Raw genomic sequence first — 16,489 nt, 5'->3', positions numbered from 1 at the left:
AACATATGGAGTTGTAGTTATTTCCATTCGCTGTAGGAATTTATGGCATGCCTTTTTTTACTCAAATTTAAACTCATGTCCCCTAGAGGACAGTGTAAAAATTAATTAGCCTTTAACCAAGTTTGACATCAAGTCCTGTTTTTATTAGCAAAAAAGAGTATCAAACTAACAAAGCACTTGTCAAATTTGTAAGTCAAGAGATACCCTAAATTCCGTACGTTTATTTCATTATCATTCCTTAGAATATAGTTGAAGCACAAAAATTGTCCAAATTTTTTTAATCCAAGGGAGAACCAAGATTTCCGTATAACCTCATCCCCAAAACGCCATCCTGAATGTTATTTTTCAAATTTCCATCACTGGAAATTAAAAATTCTTATGCACATATATACAAAAGCTTTAACTTGAATTAGATGTGAATGGAGTTTCCAATTAATATAAATACAACAAGAGTTTGATTACGACCTGCCTACTTTGCCCCCAATTTAAATGCATGTCTCCTAAAGGCCAGTGTTACCGTAGTTCACTTCTATTATTCCGAACATGTCAAAAATCCTAGCCATTTAATTTCATGCTTTGACGCCACTGTAAAATTCTAATGAAAAAAGAAATCTTATCATAACAAAACAATTATCAAATTGACACGAAATTTTTCGACTTGATGAAATAATGGGGATGCAATTTTCCTCACAAATTTAGTATGCACACGTTGAAAAGAAATTGCAAAATTGGTTTCACATATGTATTTACAACCTGCCAGTATTACGGGGACACCATAACACTTTATTGAAGTTACACATTGCGATCTTGATAAATTGGCAGTCTGAAAATAGCTCAATTATTGCAAAACCCAGTTAAAATATTGAAGAGATTCCCCTTTCCGGCTGAGACTAGTTTTTTGTCGCACTTTCATCACAGTTTTCATTACAGGGTGTTCGGATAATTGGAGTTCGTTGTCGTATTTCATAAAGTGGTAAATTATCTAAATTGCACGTCTGGCATAAAACAAGATTCGAAATTTATAGCAATGTCGCGAATTTGTGGAGAAATTTTTCAAGAGAGAAATCCAGTTGGATTTTTTGACTAAAAATAAGTCAAGTTTTACAGGAAGCATGAATCAATTACAAAAAAATCATAAGAAACCTGAATTTAATTAATTCGCTGCCGCAAGTCACTCGAACGTTTGAAAACTGTGTAAAAATTTGTAAAATAAGTTTACAACACTGATTTTACATAGTTTGCAAAAGTTCGAGTTATATATTTCAGGATACGTTCTCATTAAAAATCTTGATAAATAATAAATAGATAAAAAACACGCCCATTTGCTTGATTAATCTTGGGAGCCAAAATTAGTCACCTATTAAAGTAATTTATTTAATAGTTTTTAAAAATTTAATATTCCAACGTTTAACAGGCACAATTCAAAATTTATTTTATTACCTTATCGAAATTACTTTAGTTTCCGAGATTAAACTCCGTTTCACGTTACTTGATTTGGTCACATGGAGTACATTACCCGAACGATCCGAATTATTTTATTATTTGAGACCTGTAATTTTCATTTTGGCGTTTAAATTATTCTATTTCGTATGATTTTTACGCCAAAATAAAAATAAGTGGTGTCAAATAATAAAATAATTCGGCTCATTCGGCTAATGTAATGTAATGTACTCAAGGCGGGGAACTCAAGTAACTTGAAACAGAGTTTAATGTAAAAAGAAATTAAAATGTGCCGATTTGGGAATCAAAGCAGCCGACAAAGGAAGATTATAACCTTTTAACATTATTTTCTATTACATTTTTTACAATATTGTCAATTTGACGGGTAATGATGCAATTTTAAGCTGCTCAAATTTTACAGAAAACGGTTATTTGCCTATTTTTTAAAGCCTTGTTTTATGACCTTTGTCAGGTTTTGAACAAGTCAAAAGGCAGATGTAAATGTGCCATTTAGTGTCACAACTTATTTGACAAATTTCGGTTTTCGAAATAATCTAGAGCCATAAAAACATACCGAGTTTGGCTTAAATCATTAAAAAATCCATTGTTTTCTATGTAGAAACAAGCTTTGCAAATGTTTCGAGATTGCAAAAATTTTGTGAGTGAGTAGTTATGTCCATGTTGATGTCTGCCAAATTTTCCAACTGAAGGCTTCATCTAAGTTATTACTTCTGATAAATCTAATTATGCAAAAAATTGATAACGTCGTTTAAGTCGTAATTTAAACAATTTGTAAACTTCACATTTGTAAATAATTTTCACAGACTTACCACGTCATGTTATTGTTACTATTGTCTTAATTGTCTTAGGAATGAGTTTTGCCAATCTTTCAAACTTGCAAAAACTTTGCTAGTTGCTGATAATGTTTGCCAAATTTTATTTTCCAACTGTGAGGTTCAATCTGAGTTTTTTGTGAGTAATTTTACTATACAAAAAATTGGTAAAAGTCGTTGAAGTCCGGTTGCATTTGATAAAATTTGTTAACTCCGCATCTGTAATTATTTTTTAGAATATTTGCACAACTTTAAATTTCATTCTTACTTAATCGTGTTGTTATTTTAGCTTCCAAGTTAAAAACAAATTAAAACGTGTCAATTTTTTGTTACGAAATTTCGGAACAAACAAATGCAACAAGTATGCTTTTAATCTTTTAAAATTAATTTACACTACATTTTGAAAAATTTGTCATTCCAACGTTTTAAGATGCAATTCTTAAATTCTTAAATTTGATACAAAAATAACATTTATATTTTGTTTCAATAACTTTTCTCAGTTTTTAAGTAGTACACGTATGAGTTCGCATCACAACGTATTTAATAAATAAATGATTTTCAAAATATTATCTAGAAACAAAAACATGCCGACTTTTTTTGGGATAAATTTGGAAAAAATTTGGAATTCTTGTCCAGAAATAAATTTTCTAGAATATTGATACGTAAGCTGTAAGTTACAGCTTACGTCACTTTTGACTAATTTGATTATGCAGAGAAATTGCCAAAGTCGGTTAGGTCATACATTTTTTGAAATTTGTTAATTCTACCTTCATAATAATTTTTTACACACTTTCCACACCTATAAATTGCATTATAGTTTAATCGTTGTTATTTTAATTTCCGAGTTAAAAAAATTAAAGCGTGTAAATTTCGAAACCAAAAAGCGCAAAGAATAAATACTATTGTAATCTTTTAACATAATTTGCCATTACATTTTGAAAAACTTTTTATATCGACGTTTAAATGATACATAGTGAAAACTGCTGATGCAGTTTTAAGCGGCTAAAAATTTGGCAGTAAACATTTGCAAGTAAGTTAACAATGGTGTACACATGTTATTTAGCATTGCAATTTATTTGAAAAATTTCGGTTTTCGAAATAATGTTGAGACATGCTGATATTCTGGGCAGCGTTTCTTTTTGTGCACTTTTCCGGATGGGTGTTATTATTGTTTAATAAACAAGGTCCCTAAAAAGGGGAAATCTTAGTGAGGGAGTGCAATCACAACTAATAAATAAAATTAGATTGGAGAATTTTTGCATCACCGCTCTCGGTACCATTTTTACTGGATGCAGTATAAATTTTTCTTTGCATACGCATGAATTCTTAGTTTTATTGAATAAATTGAGGAAGGAATACATTTTTACTGTGTAGTGAACGAGAAGTGGGTTAAATTAACTGAGGTAGATATGTAAGATATAATGGCTAAATAATTCTGAGCTACGTATTTGTTTAAAAAAATATACAAATTTCAACTTCATATATTAATTTGGCTACTCTATGCAAAATCATCGAACCTTTTGAGGGAGCAAGTGTTCTATTTAAACGATTAATGCTTCCAGTAATAAAAATGGTACCGAGAGCGGTGATGCAAAAATTCTCCAATCTAATTTTATTTATTAGTTGTGATTGCACTCCCTCACTAAGATTTCCCCTTTTTAGGGACCTTGTTTATTTATAACTTTTAATTGGGGAATTAGATTGTCCATTGGATGACTGCATTGCACTACCCCTTTTCAGTAGTTTGATCCGGAATAATTTTATTAAATTCTGGGTGTTTAAAATTGAATAAATCCGTTATTTCTTAACCGATTTATATCATTTTGGTCAAAATGTCCGGCCTAGATTTCTAAACACCAAAAGACCTGATCTGGAGGTGCAAAACCAACAACAATTTCACGCAGTTTACCAAGCATGTTACAGAAACAATTAGTTATGCTGTTTACAGTTTTGAATGTAATTTGTTTTCAATTTATTAGTCTTGCGTCGTTGTCAATGGCAATGATTCGTAGCACGAGCAGGAATTTCTGAACTTCAAATTGGAATAACTAAGCCAATTCTTAACGGATTTTGATATATTTATACTTAAAATTTTCGGGATAAACTGCCCTACAATTCGTGGGTATCAAACTTTTGATAAAGTTTGCTAGTAACTAGCAATAATTACAAATGTGTTTCTAAGGCTACATTTTTGCCCATAATTCCGGTCAAGATCACGTAATCCCTTAGTCGGATCAGATCCCGTTTCTATATTATGTAACAATAATCGGTGCAAAATTTCATCAAAATCGGTTGAAAAGTGACTGAGATATCGCAGATGGTCACTTTTTTGGGGTGGGTCAAATGCATACTTAGTAATTTTTTCGTTGTTAGGTATTTGCCTCACTAAGAAAAACATTTTTGTCCACTAATTTCGTGCAGGTGTTACTTAACAGCAGAAACACTGCAATATCTGAGTAATCCACCGTTTTCTATATAGAAAAGAGTTTCGTGCAAATTTTCGAAAACTTTGCATGCGATTAAATATGCCGATTTTTTATCTGAAGTACTACACGGAAAACAATTTGATTATATAACAAAGGTGACAAAGGCGTGTAAATCGTACATTTCATAAAATTTGTTAGCTTTACTTCTGTAATTATTTTCTAGAATTTTTTCACGACTTCAAGTTATTGAGGGTATTCATTATTTCTTCTTATCCTTAGTATTCTTTGTATCGTAAAATAACTTACGACGCTTACGAGATTTTGTAAGCGTCGTAAGATTTTCTCATCGAAAATCGCGTTACTACGCTTACGATTTTTACGAAAGCTGACCCCTTGTTTTATCTTCGTAAACTATTTTAAGATACTACGGATACGAAGAAATAACGAATACCCTCATTGTTCTAATGTTCGAAATACAAGGAAATCTTGACAAATAAAAACTTGCCGATTTGCTGGGGTAAATTTGTGAACAATATCAAAACCTTTACAGGCATGAATCTTTTATTTATTTATAATTTATTACACTTTTTTAAAAATTGATACGTTTAAATGCATGTTTAAAACTACGTCTATTTTTGAAATTCTCGCCCAAAAATTCGTAAACCGGTCGAAACGAAAAATTCGACACGTTCATCCCCGTGACGTCACGACCTTTTGACATGCAACGTCTATCAATTTTCTAAAATATGAAATTTTACATAACAAAAAGACGTCCTTGATCTGAGTAAATTTACAAAAATTTCTGAGCTAATTTTCTTCAGAACTTTTTTAATTGCAACGAAAGACTTAGTTTTTCCGAACGCTGAACAAGAATCTTTTAACAATACATATATTCCATTACAATTTGATAAACTTGTTATTCCGACGTTAAACTGGTGCAGTTGTAAACTGATAAAATTTGATACAAAACATTTGCACTTTTTTTTTGAAGTTTCTTTATAACTTTCTTCCGATTTTAAGAAAGTAAGCAAGACGCTCTAGTAACATGTACTAGTATCATATAAAATCATATAGCATATGATTTCACATCACAACATATTTTAATAATTTCTATTTTCAAAATAATTGAAATTGAAACGTGCTGATTTTCCTAAGTAAACAAACATTCCATCGTTTTCAATGTAGAAAAAAAGTTTAGAAAATGTTTTAAATTTACGAAAAGTTTGCATGTTATGACCGATGCGATGGAGGCGTTACATCTTAGTTATTACTTGGTTACTAATTTGATTACATTTTTTTAATTTTTATTCACTGAACTTTTTCGGGCGCAACGCCCATAAAGTTACATGACAAAATACAAGTATATAACAATGTGACAAAATTTGGGAATAAATCCCCCTCTGCATATTCTTATAACATTGTGACAAAATTTTGGAAGAAATCCCCCTCTAATTTGATTACATAATATAATTGATAAAGTCGTTTAAATCCAAAATTTTGCAACAGAAAATTTGCCAATGTTTCAAATTTGCAAAAACTTTTACGACTTACTGATAATGTCCAATTTATGTTTGTAAATGTTTGCCAAATTTTATTTTCCAACTGTGAGGTTTAATCTGAGTTTTTTGTGAGTAATTTTACTATACAAAAAATTGATTAAGTCGTTTAAATCCTGTAAATCTTAAATATTTATGTTTTAACATTTGTAAACTTCACATATTTATGTTAACATTTTTTTAATCTTGCCTGGATTTCATTTCGGATCACTTGTTTAACAAATACATGGTTTTCGAAATAACAATCTTTCCGAGTAAATTTGCAAAATAAGATTCACCCTTTTGAAGGAAATGTTTCAAATTTGCGACGTTTTGCAAAACCTTATATTGATGCTTGCTGGGTGTAAGAATTCTTTGAATTTGGGTGGTTTTTAAGCATTTGATTACGCAAAAACTGGACAAAATCCTTTAAATCCGACTTTTCTAAGAAACGACTATTCGAATTTTTGTAAATTTTGTTAATTCCACGTGCGTAATATAGAAATGAATTTTGTCAATGTTTCTAATTTGCCAAACCTTTGCGAGTTACTAATAATTTCAAGTTCCTGTATGTTGATGTCTGCCAAACTTTCAATCAACGAAGATTTCATTTAATAAGAGAACCTCAACTATCTCGATATCCTTCCAAATAGCCTTAATCGACAGATAATTTGGTGAACGTCAAACTTTGTCATAGAACATGCGGTGCACAATCGCATTTTCGCCAAATATTTGCTGAGAGCTGCACCAAAACGTGCCATTTCTAATTGCCAAAGTTTATGCGTGTGTAGAGTATTGATATTGAACTATATATGAACCTATCCGCGTAATTTTGTGTCAATCAAAATATGCAAAAAAGTGATGAAATTATTTGCCAATTATTTCAATTTTCAAGTATCTGTCAAATTTCTGTATGTTTGGCAAACTGCAATAAAATTGACAAAGTCGTTTAAATCCGACATTTTATAAAATTTGTTAACCCCACATGCGTAATTATATTTTAAAACTTTTCCACGACTTTAAATTTTATTTATATTATTATTTTATCGTTATTATTTTGGTTTCCGAGATACAAGGAAAACATTCATTCTTTATCGTATTCCTTAAAGTCGCAAATAACTCAAATTGCAAGTCTAGCATTGAAAAACCAGATCCAAAATTTAGCAATGTCGCAAATTCGTGGAAAAACTGTTATACTTTCTTTTCTAAAAACTAGCCAACTATTGAATTAACTAAATATGAATTTAGTAATTAACCAAAAGTCGAAAAACCATGAATTTAAAATGCAATTAAAAATCAATAGGAGCTCTCAAGGCTAAAAAAATGAGCGAAATGAGCAATGAGCAGAAAAATAAAAAATCCGATTTTTCTGCTCAAGCCTTGAACGTACCACTTTTTTTATCGATCATAATACTTGAGAATCGTGATCTTTATTTGTGGAAGTTCAATTATTTGTTATCATTTTCATGGTTGTAAATTCAGTCTCATAATTCATAAAATTCCGAAAATAACTGAACGTCAAGAGATATGAGAATTTTTATCATTGTGGTCTTAGCATGGCTTTTAATGGGTTTCAACAACACGCATTGTGAAAATATTGCAGGAGAATTAATGAACAGCATTATCTCAAATAATTTATTTTATGTAGCAGCAATAAACAATTTTATAAGTCAAATATCTAAAATTTAGATTTAATAGTTTCCAATTGAATTTTGAGTTCCAGTGGCTTCGCTGAATCGTAATTTTATCGCATTGAAAATCATTTGATTTCATGTAATGGATGGAAATGACCGCACTTTTGTCCAGAGTTTCGTCTTTCTGAGGGTCAATCCCAAAACCCGACTGGTTTAACTTCTCTTTAGTCTTTGTGTACGTTTTAAGAAATCTGCCAAATCCATTTTTATTTGACTTTCTTCGCAGTTAAGGGCCAAAGCATCTTGGAGACGACCAAGGAATTCAGTGCGGTTGGTCACCTGCTCAAACATTTTTTTGCGATTAAGGATTTGGTCATTCAAAATTACATGTGGATAACAAATTATAATTTACCTTAAATGCGGTGTTATTGTCGACGACATAATGTGTCATGTCAATTTTTATTTGTGGTGTCCAGCGAAATGTTTTTCGGCCGCCTACCTCCACTTGTTACGACAAATTACGGGATTTACAACATTTTCGACACTGGTACTCTTAACCTTGGTCTTGGGACCCATAATGATAAATAATATGTTTTACAAAACTTTACTTAAGTTTTAAACCAAAAATTGAAGTAAACAAACAACTGATTTGCTGATGTGGAGCAGAATGAGCAGGATTATGAGAGAAAAAATCAACCCAAAACTCGATTTTTTTGTTGAGCAAGAAAATCTGATTTTGAGCGAAATCGCATGCGCACAGCCGAGCACAAAAGATCAGAATGAGCGATGAGCAGAAAAATCTGCTCTTTTTTTAGAGCTTTGAGAGGACCTAATATTTATTTCCATTATAAACCTTCCTCAGTTTCAAGTAGTACTGATGTACACGTATCGTTTCGCATCACAACTTATTTGATAAATAAATGGTTTTCGAAATCAGCAATCTTCGCAAATAAAAAAAATTCGAGTTTCTTCGTAATTTTTTGGGGAAAAAAATTACACCCCTTTTTACGAAAAATTTCATTCAGAAAACCTAAAAAACTTATGAACTGTTTCGAACATGCAAAAACTTTGGAAGTTACCTATGTTAACATTTTCCAGAATTTGCGTATCGATTAATTCAAGAGGAATAAGAGTTACTCTTCAATAGTTTAATTATACATAAAAAAAGTTGCAAAGTCGTTTAAATCCTACACTTTACAAAATTTGATTACAAAATTTGTAACTCTACAACTGTAATTATTTTTTCGACTATAATTTCAACCACTTTAAATTATACTAGTCTCTTAAGCCCGCAATGCGGGCTCTAAGTAAAAACATTTTATTTAGTTTTTGCGATACAAATGCCTGCTGAATAATTGTTAAACATTTATATTCACACAGAGCAAAGGAGCGTGAACTTGATTGTCACGTTGTATAGCGCCATCTATATTATAAGCTGGAAATGTTTGTCTGCAACGGAAGTGAAAGTAATTTTCCGTGACGGAAGTGAAAGTGGTGAAAGTTTCACTTCCGTTGCCAACCGACATTACCAGCTAATAATATAGGTAGAAAACAAAAATCATTCGGTGGAATTATGAAATACCACTTAATTTTCACGAAATCAAATAAGCCCGTCGCCCGGTGGGAGACGGGCTTATACGCTAGTGTTTAATATGTTGAGTTCGTCACGTCACGATTCTAACTGGTGTGACCACGAAAAACGTTCAGTTACGAATCTAAAGGGTGTGACCAAGAAAAACGTTCAGTCACGACTCTATGGGTGTGACCAAGAATAACGTTCGGCACGACTCTATGGGTGTGACCAAGAATAACGTTCGGTTACGAATCTAAAGGGTGTGACCACGAAAGACGTTCAGGCACAACTCTACGGGCGTGACCACGAAAACTTTCAGTCACGGCTCCATGGGTGTGACCAAGAATAACGTGCTGTCACGACTCTAAAGGGTGTGACAACTAAAAACGTTCAGCCATAACTCTAAAGGGTGTGACCACCCATGAAAAACGTGACTTTAAAGGGCGTGACCACGAAAAACGTGCCGTCTGAGCTCTATGGGTGTGACCATGAAAAACGTTCAGTTACGAATCTAAAATGTGTGAACACAAAGAAAGTAAGGAGTATACCCAGGAAAAACGTTCCGTCACAGCTATTGGGGGTATGACCACGAAAAAGGTTCAGTCACGACTCTAAAGGGGCGACCACGAAAAACGTTCAGTCACGACTCTATGGGTGCGACCACGAAAAACGTTCAGTGACGACTCTAAAGGGGGCGACCACGAAAAACGTTCGGTCACGACTCTAAACAGGGCTACCACGAAAAACGTTCAGAAGGGTGTGACCACGAAAAACGTTCGGTCACGACTCTAAACAGGGCGACCACGAAAAACGTTCGGTCACGACTCTAAACAGGGCGACCACGAAAAACGTTCAGAAGGGTGTGACCACGAAAAACGTTCAGAAGGGTGTGACCACGAAAAACGTTCAGTTACGACTCCAGGGTGTGCCCAGCGTTCAAGCGTAGTCGATTCCAGGGAGTATTTAATTGTTCTAACGTTTAAAACACGTTTCGGCACTTGAAGCGTAAGCCCGCCCTCTAGCGCTGAAAAGCAACCAACGTCCGGTAGTTGGCGCTGGTAGGTAATTAAAATTAGTAAGGCACGGGTCAAGTGTCAACCATAGCGTGGGGTCACAGGTCAAGTGTCAACCCTTGGGAGTGGGCCGCGGTAAAATATCAAGTCTAGTGGGTGTGCCCAGGTCACAGGTTAAGTGTCAAGTCTAGTGGGTGTCCCCAGGTCACAGGCCAAATGTCAGGTAAAGGGTGTGTTTCGTTGTTCTCGTGTTCGTCAACGTTTTTGGAACGTTTTGATACTTTAGCGAAAAACGCCCTCTAGAAAAGAAAAATGCAACATAGTGCCCAAACTGCCGCTAGGTGACGTTAGCTTGGACAATGTGAGACACGTGTGTAATCAAGCGCCAAGTTCAACTGGTAACACACACACACACACACACACCACTGCACAATTCTTGGTTCTGATTTATTATTAATGTCCCTACCAGTTTCATTTGTCTCAGTGGCTGACAAAAGAGCTCGCCCGACGGGTAGAAATGGATGTATGTGTTTTCGGCCGAAGTCGTGCCATGGTGGCACAGGGGACAAAACATCCGATCCCAGTTGAATGGGATCTGACCGGCACAGGTTCAAATCTCTGCCCAGACATTATTTTTGCACTATAAATTTTTATTTACTTGCATTATTATATTACCAATTTACAATTACTATACAAATTAACCAATTTTTCTTTATAACTAGAGCATTTTAACCTTTGCTGTGCGTCCGTGCGTTCAATCAATTAACTTTTATTAATGATAACTTCGAAAAATGTTTACAAAATAACAAAAAAATTGATATTAGCATGTGTCAGAGCTCGTTAAATTACTTGGTACGCAAATTTCAAATTATAATTTCGTTCCCAATATTGCTTAAATTACAAAATTACAATGCTGGTTACAAAGTTAGATTTAATTACAAGCTATTGAATAATTGAATTCCAACACAAATTTTAAAATAACACTAGAGATTATTAATGAACATCCAAAATTTTTGGCTTAAAAATTCATCTACAAACTTGTGCATCTGCACGGCTGGTAATTATTTTCCATTTTTGTTTCAAAATGCTACGATACGAACGTGCTAACTCGTAATGAATACACTCAACATAAAATTGTTACCGTAAAATCTAGCAAATAAATATTTATGATTTTTGTTATTGTGCATCTAAAGTGGGCACTGACGGCATCTGCCTCTTCTACCTCTTCCTCTGCCACGAGTAGCTGTTGTGTCTACCATATAATTTCCTATCTCAAGTTCCCTTTCAAATATGTCGTACGCCCAGTCGCAATCCCAGAGGGACAAGTCTCCTCCATGATCAACCTGGTCGCCATTCTCCATTACAACAGTTGTAGCTCGCGCTATGCAGTCTTCTTGATCGCTATCTTCATCACCACTATCTTCATCTTCTTCTGTTATTATAATTGGAGAAGTATGTGTTTCTTCTAGTATTCCATCCTCCTCCCAATACTTATTTTCTAACCTTAAAGTGACAAAAAATACAAATTTAACACATTATAATATATAGGCGATAACTACATGTCAAAATTCAAGTCCGTTCTAAAATTATCGTGGATACGGACGGACGGACAGACAGGACATTTCCATAAAGGGATTTCGCTTCAGCCCTTAATAATGTACATCTGAAACCAACCTCTTAGTATGTTTAAAGTGATTTTTAGCTAGGGTTTTGTCATAATTCTTTAATTCTTCTTGCATTATCAACTTGATGTCATCTAAGTTTTTGTTGTGATTCCTTCGTTTGGTATTGTGTTTTGTGTCTTTCCAGCACCTCTCTGTAATACGTCACCAAATTTAAATATGGATACTAACAATGCGATGGTGTGAGGTGGTTATCGCAGATATCCACCGGACTAATTGTAAATTGTTCACGCTCAAAAATAAGTGGACCCGTATTTTTGCGTTTTCCTGAATGGGCATGTTTACACCCGTGGGGGAATTTTAAGAAAAACTTAGGCGAAAATTCGGATTTTTGAAAACGCTGTAACTTTCGAATTTTAACCCGATTTAAAAAAATAAACCCAATTTTTGTTAAGAATTACATCCCTTAAAATATAAAATTCATTTTTAAAAGTTTAAAAAAATTGATATTTTCATGCTATTTCTGAATTTCTAGACACCAAAAAACCGATTTTTTGAAAATTAAAAGTTTTTTGAAAATGATTTTTATTGGCTGAATTTTTTTTTTGAAAATTCCGCCACGGGCGTGGACATGCCCATAAACGCAAAAATACGGGTCCACTTATTTTTGAGCGTGAACAATTTAAAATTAGTCCGGTGGATATCGGCGATAACCACCTCACACCTCCTCATTGTAAGATATGTCAAAATTATATATATTACAGGTCATGCAAAAGATATCTTAATGATTGGATTAAGATCACAGTTGTAAGGTGGCAACCTTAAAACCCTGTGACCCCGCTGTTTCGTCAATTTGTCGATTGTATATAATTCATCCCGCATTTCCGGCAACCGAGCTACTTTTCCAGCATATCTTCCAGCTCAAATTTTCTTATTGCTTTCATATCAGAGGGCAATTTAATATTTAGACCAGGCATTGTTGTATATTTCTGCAAGAAATTGTAAAGAACTTCTTTCCTTTCTGATTTCCTTGGTAAAATTTTGGTGGAATGATATGAAGCATTGTCCATTATTATGATCCATTTTTCATTTGTCCTGTCGAGATAATCCAACAACTTTATATACCACGATTGAAACGTTTGGGTATTTACATTGTCATGATAATCGCTTGCAGTCTGGGATTTTGACACTTTGTATACGAGAACAAGTTCGGGGATTATACCATCTTCGGTGACAGAACAATCAGACGAGGACCTATAGATAGTAATTTTGTACTTAAATTATTGGTTTATGGTAAGGTGACGGCTGCCAGCACGATGTTCAAAACATTGTTATGAATACTCCTAATATTACCAGTTGCCATCGATGTTGTTCCATATGTAAATGGAGCCATTTCTTTGATGGATTTACACGTCTTTGGAAACCAACCTCGCGCCACATGCATATTCCCATCAACCCACCTGTAACAACCATTAGGTTTAGATGTGTTCACAAATTACGGAACCTAAACATTCCGAAAAGGTAGACTTACGTCTCATCAATATAAACTATTTTGCATGGCTTCTCGGCAGCTTCGTTTCGGAGAAGTTCTCTAAGGTATTTTCCTCTCCATATTACAATGTCTTCTCTTTGACTTATTCCTGCTCTTTTATCTATAACCCCGTTAGTAAATCCCATTAAATGTAGTACTCTATGGAAAGTATTTTTTGAGCAATGAAATATGTCAGGTCTTGAGTGGTTATCTGGATTGGATCGATGACGAAGCATCTCATCGTCGTAATATTTCTTTTTGTAATGCATAAACTTTTGTACAAGTCGGCAGCAGTTATGGCGGCACCGTTTTTATATGATTTAACAATCTCACTTCTAATCCAATTACGATCTAATTCATCAATTTTTGTTTGTACTGGACAGGGCCTCTTTCCATTGCGCTGTGGTGTCGAAATTGTGTTTCCCCTCCATCTTTTGTTTGCTCGGGTTAGTTGGGCTTCTGTTACTCCTGCAAGTCGAGCCGCCACTTCCCTGGGAGTACCTTCTAGAATAGATGGGTTCGTTTTTCCTTGCCGCAAAGAAACCCAAACATTGAGTATTGCCTTCTGTGCGGTCGACTGTAAAGACTTTCCAATAAGATCGAATTCATATATGATTTCGGAATTAGGAGAGCACTTATTTGTTTCCCCTGGTGTTTCGTCAGTGTCGGCAAACGATGATATTTGAAATGGGTGAATGCTATCGGTGCATCTACTGTATGTCTGCAAAATATCTTGTTCGTGAAAAGGTATAACGGTTCTAGTTGCAAATATGTTGTCAACACAATCCTCTGGATACCCCTCGTACATCTTTTGAATTATTTTTCCATGGGTGGGCCCACATCCTTGCGCGTAAACAAACAAATCAATCGCATGTTCCTTTATTAAGGCCAAGAGATCTGGAGTTAGTTGCATTGGCACGAATTCTGTGTCGACATCTAAAGTTCTCTTACTCAATGCAAATCTCTTCATCTTCCGACGATCCTTAAATTTAAAGTATAGGAGCAGTATAGCAGTAGGGTGATAATTTTCATAAGGAATTGCGTTGCTATAGCCTGCTACTGAGCTGTATATATGTTCCACAAATGGTTCGGTTATTTCTTGATTCACATTCTCCGTGTCTGCGGTTCCAATAACTATATACCACTCGAGTGCTTCATCGGGTAAAACTCGACGAGTTGGTACAACCTTGCTTAAATCGCTGGAAAAAACTAAGGCTGGTTGTATTATGAAATCCGTTTTATAAGTTCCTATGTCAACAATCAAAGTCATGTAACCATCCATCTTGTCCAAGTTGCTTTTTTTTGTTTTTTTACCGCATCGGTGTACTATTTCTATATACTGTTTTTTTGAAAGGGTGTTCAACCATCGCTTCGTTGGAAGGATTTCGTTAATTATGGTGTAGCATTTACGTTGGTCTTGACTAGTTGGAACTTTACGAGCATCATCCTCCACTTGTATACTAGTATTATCATCAACAGCATCGTCCGGTGATGTATCCATGGCGGTACCTGACTCCTCCTCCTCTTCTGCATTTTGAGAAGTTGATGGGATTATTTGTGGCGTTGTGTTTATATCTTTGGGGAGGAGAATCGGAGGTAGTTGAATTGATGTTGAAGAACTTGTAAAGGAGTCAAATGGTTTCATGTGAAAAAGTTTATTTAAGCAAGGGGAGAAAGTCACAGATAAATTTGTGAAAATATTTATCTCCAAATTTTCGAAGTCTTGAGAAATAGTTAAAGCAATTTTGTGCGAGATAAAGGATTGTAGAGCGTTGTTTATGGTCTTCACTGTTGAGGGATACGACATGTATTGAGGTGGTGGGATATGGATACGCTGTATAGCTTTCTGAGTAAGCGTAATAATAAATTCCTGATCCGGATCAAGCCCATTGAATATTTCGTCGTCAGCTGAAGTACTCCCAGTATATTCTCCACTTGCATGAAACTGGGTTTGGTTAATACCCAAAACTTGACTTAATTCTTCTGAGAAAGTTATTATATATTTATCGAATTGATCCAAAAACGTTATTATTGAAGTTGGTTGATTTTTGGAACTTGAGATTGTAATATTCATAAAAAATGGCGATTTAATAAAACGGCGGTTTATACTTTGAATTAAACCGAGGAGAGAAATTGCGTCTCCTTTCATAAATGTTTCAGATGAACTAGTCAAGGAAACAATGGTAAGATTTTTGCTGCATTTATTCCATTCGTCTTTGAGAGTAAAGGGGTGTGCCGATGTGGAATTTTTGTCAAGAATTGTCAATGTGGAGCCAATTAATACCGGATCCAAACCAAATTGGAGATTGAAGTCTTCAGTGAATTGTAAATACAAACTTGAGTTGGACTTATGGATTGTAAATTTAGTTCCGTCACATGACAGAAGCACTTTTACTGCACCATCAGTCTGATTTGAGAGACATTCAATTGACTTCTCCAGAGTTGAATTTACTGTAGTGACAATTTTCTTTGTAGTCCATTTATGAAAAAATAACGTCCATAATTCATTATGTGGTGGTCGACCTACATCAATTTGGGACATTTCTGACGGGTAATTCCCACTACCAGGGAAGATACAACGTGTGTACCCTAAAGTTTTGCACAAGTTCTGCGATAAAGAGAAAGTATATCCTTGGTAGGGTCAATAAATGAAATCCAAATTCTGTTGTTCTCCCATGAATGGATGGAGAACTTTATGCCACCGAAGTTTTTTTCGTTCACGGCAGAAATAAAAGATGCAATGTTGTATTCCCCCGAAGTGAATGAAGTCGTTTTCCGATAAAGTAGGTTGCAATGCTATTGAGAACATCAACATGATTATTGGTGGTCTTAACTTTGTTAAATAAATTGTGCCATCAGTAGGACATCCTTCTTCAACGCTC

At 34.4% G+C, this 16,489-nt stretch overlaps 1 protein-coding gene and 1 long non-coding RNA gene across 4 annotated transcripts; both read right to left on the bottom strand.

The window, feature by feature from the left end:
• Window positions 1-7,854: 7,854 nt before the first annotated feature.
• On the bottom strand, window positions 7,855-10,156 carry LOC118433686. The gene is made up of 2 exons (XR_004833521.1): window positions 8,281-10,156; window positions 7,855-8,207 (listed from the first exon to the last, which is right to left on the bottom strand). It is a non-coding gene; the product is annotated as an uncharacterized LOC118433686 (long non-coding RNA).
• Window positions 10,157-11,083: 927 nt separating this feature from the next.
• LOC110862799 lies at window positions 11,084-16,248 on the bottom strand. Of its 3 annotated transcripts, none has more exons than XR_004833514.1 (5): window positions 13,608-16,248; window positions 13,430-13,536; window positions 12,839-13,330; window positions 12,129-12,270; window positions 11,084-11,957 (listed from the first exon to the last, which is right to left on the bottom strand). XR_004833514.1 is itself a non-coding variant. In XM_022112005.2 (2 exons), exons 1-2 carry the CDS (start codon window positions 12,191-12,193, stop codon window positions 11,642-11,644), a joined length of 381 nt encoding a protein of 126 aa, XP_021967697.1. In that variant the 5' UTR covers window positions 12,194-12,408; the 3' UTR covers window positions 11,084-11,641. The 3 variants fall into 3 exon arrangements, 1 of the variants encoding a protein (XP_021967697.1); XR_004833515.1 differs by having other exon boundaries at window positions 12,897-13,330; XM_022112005.2 differs by lacking the exons at window positions 12,839-13,330; window positions 13,430-13,536; window positions 13,608-16,248 and having other exon boundaries at window positions 12,129-12,408.
• Between the last annotated feature and the right edge of the window lie 241 nt (window positions 16,249-16,489).

This window comes from Folsomia candida, unplaced genomic scaffold (genome assembly GCF_002217175.1).
Source record: "Folsomia candida strain VU population unplaced genomic scaffold, ASM221717v1 Fcan01_Sc069, whole genome shotgun sequence".
NCBI lineage: Eukaryota > Metazoa > Arthropoda > Collembola > Entomobryomorpha > Isotomidae > Folsomia > Folsomia candida.
Note: the sequence above shows the minus strand (reverse complement) of the source record. Positions and strands in the feature narration are given on the sequence as shown.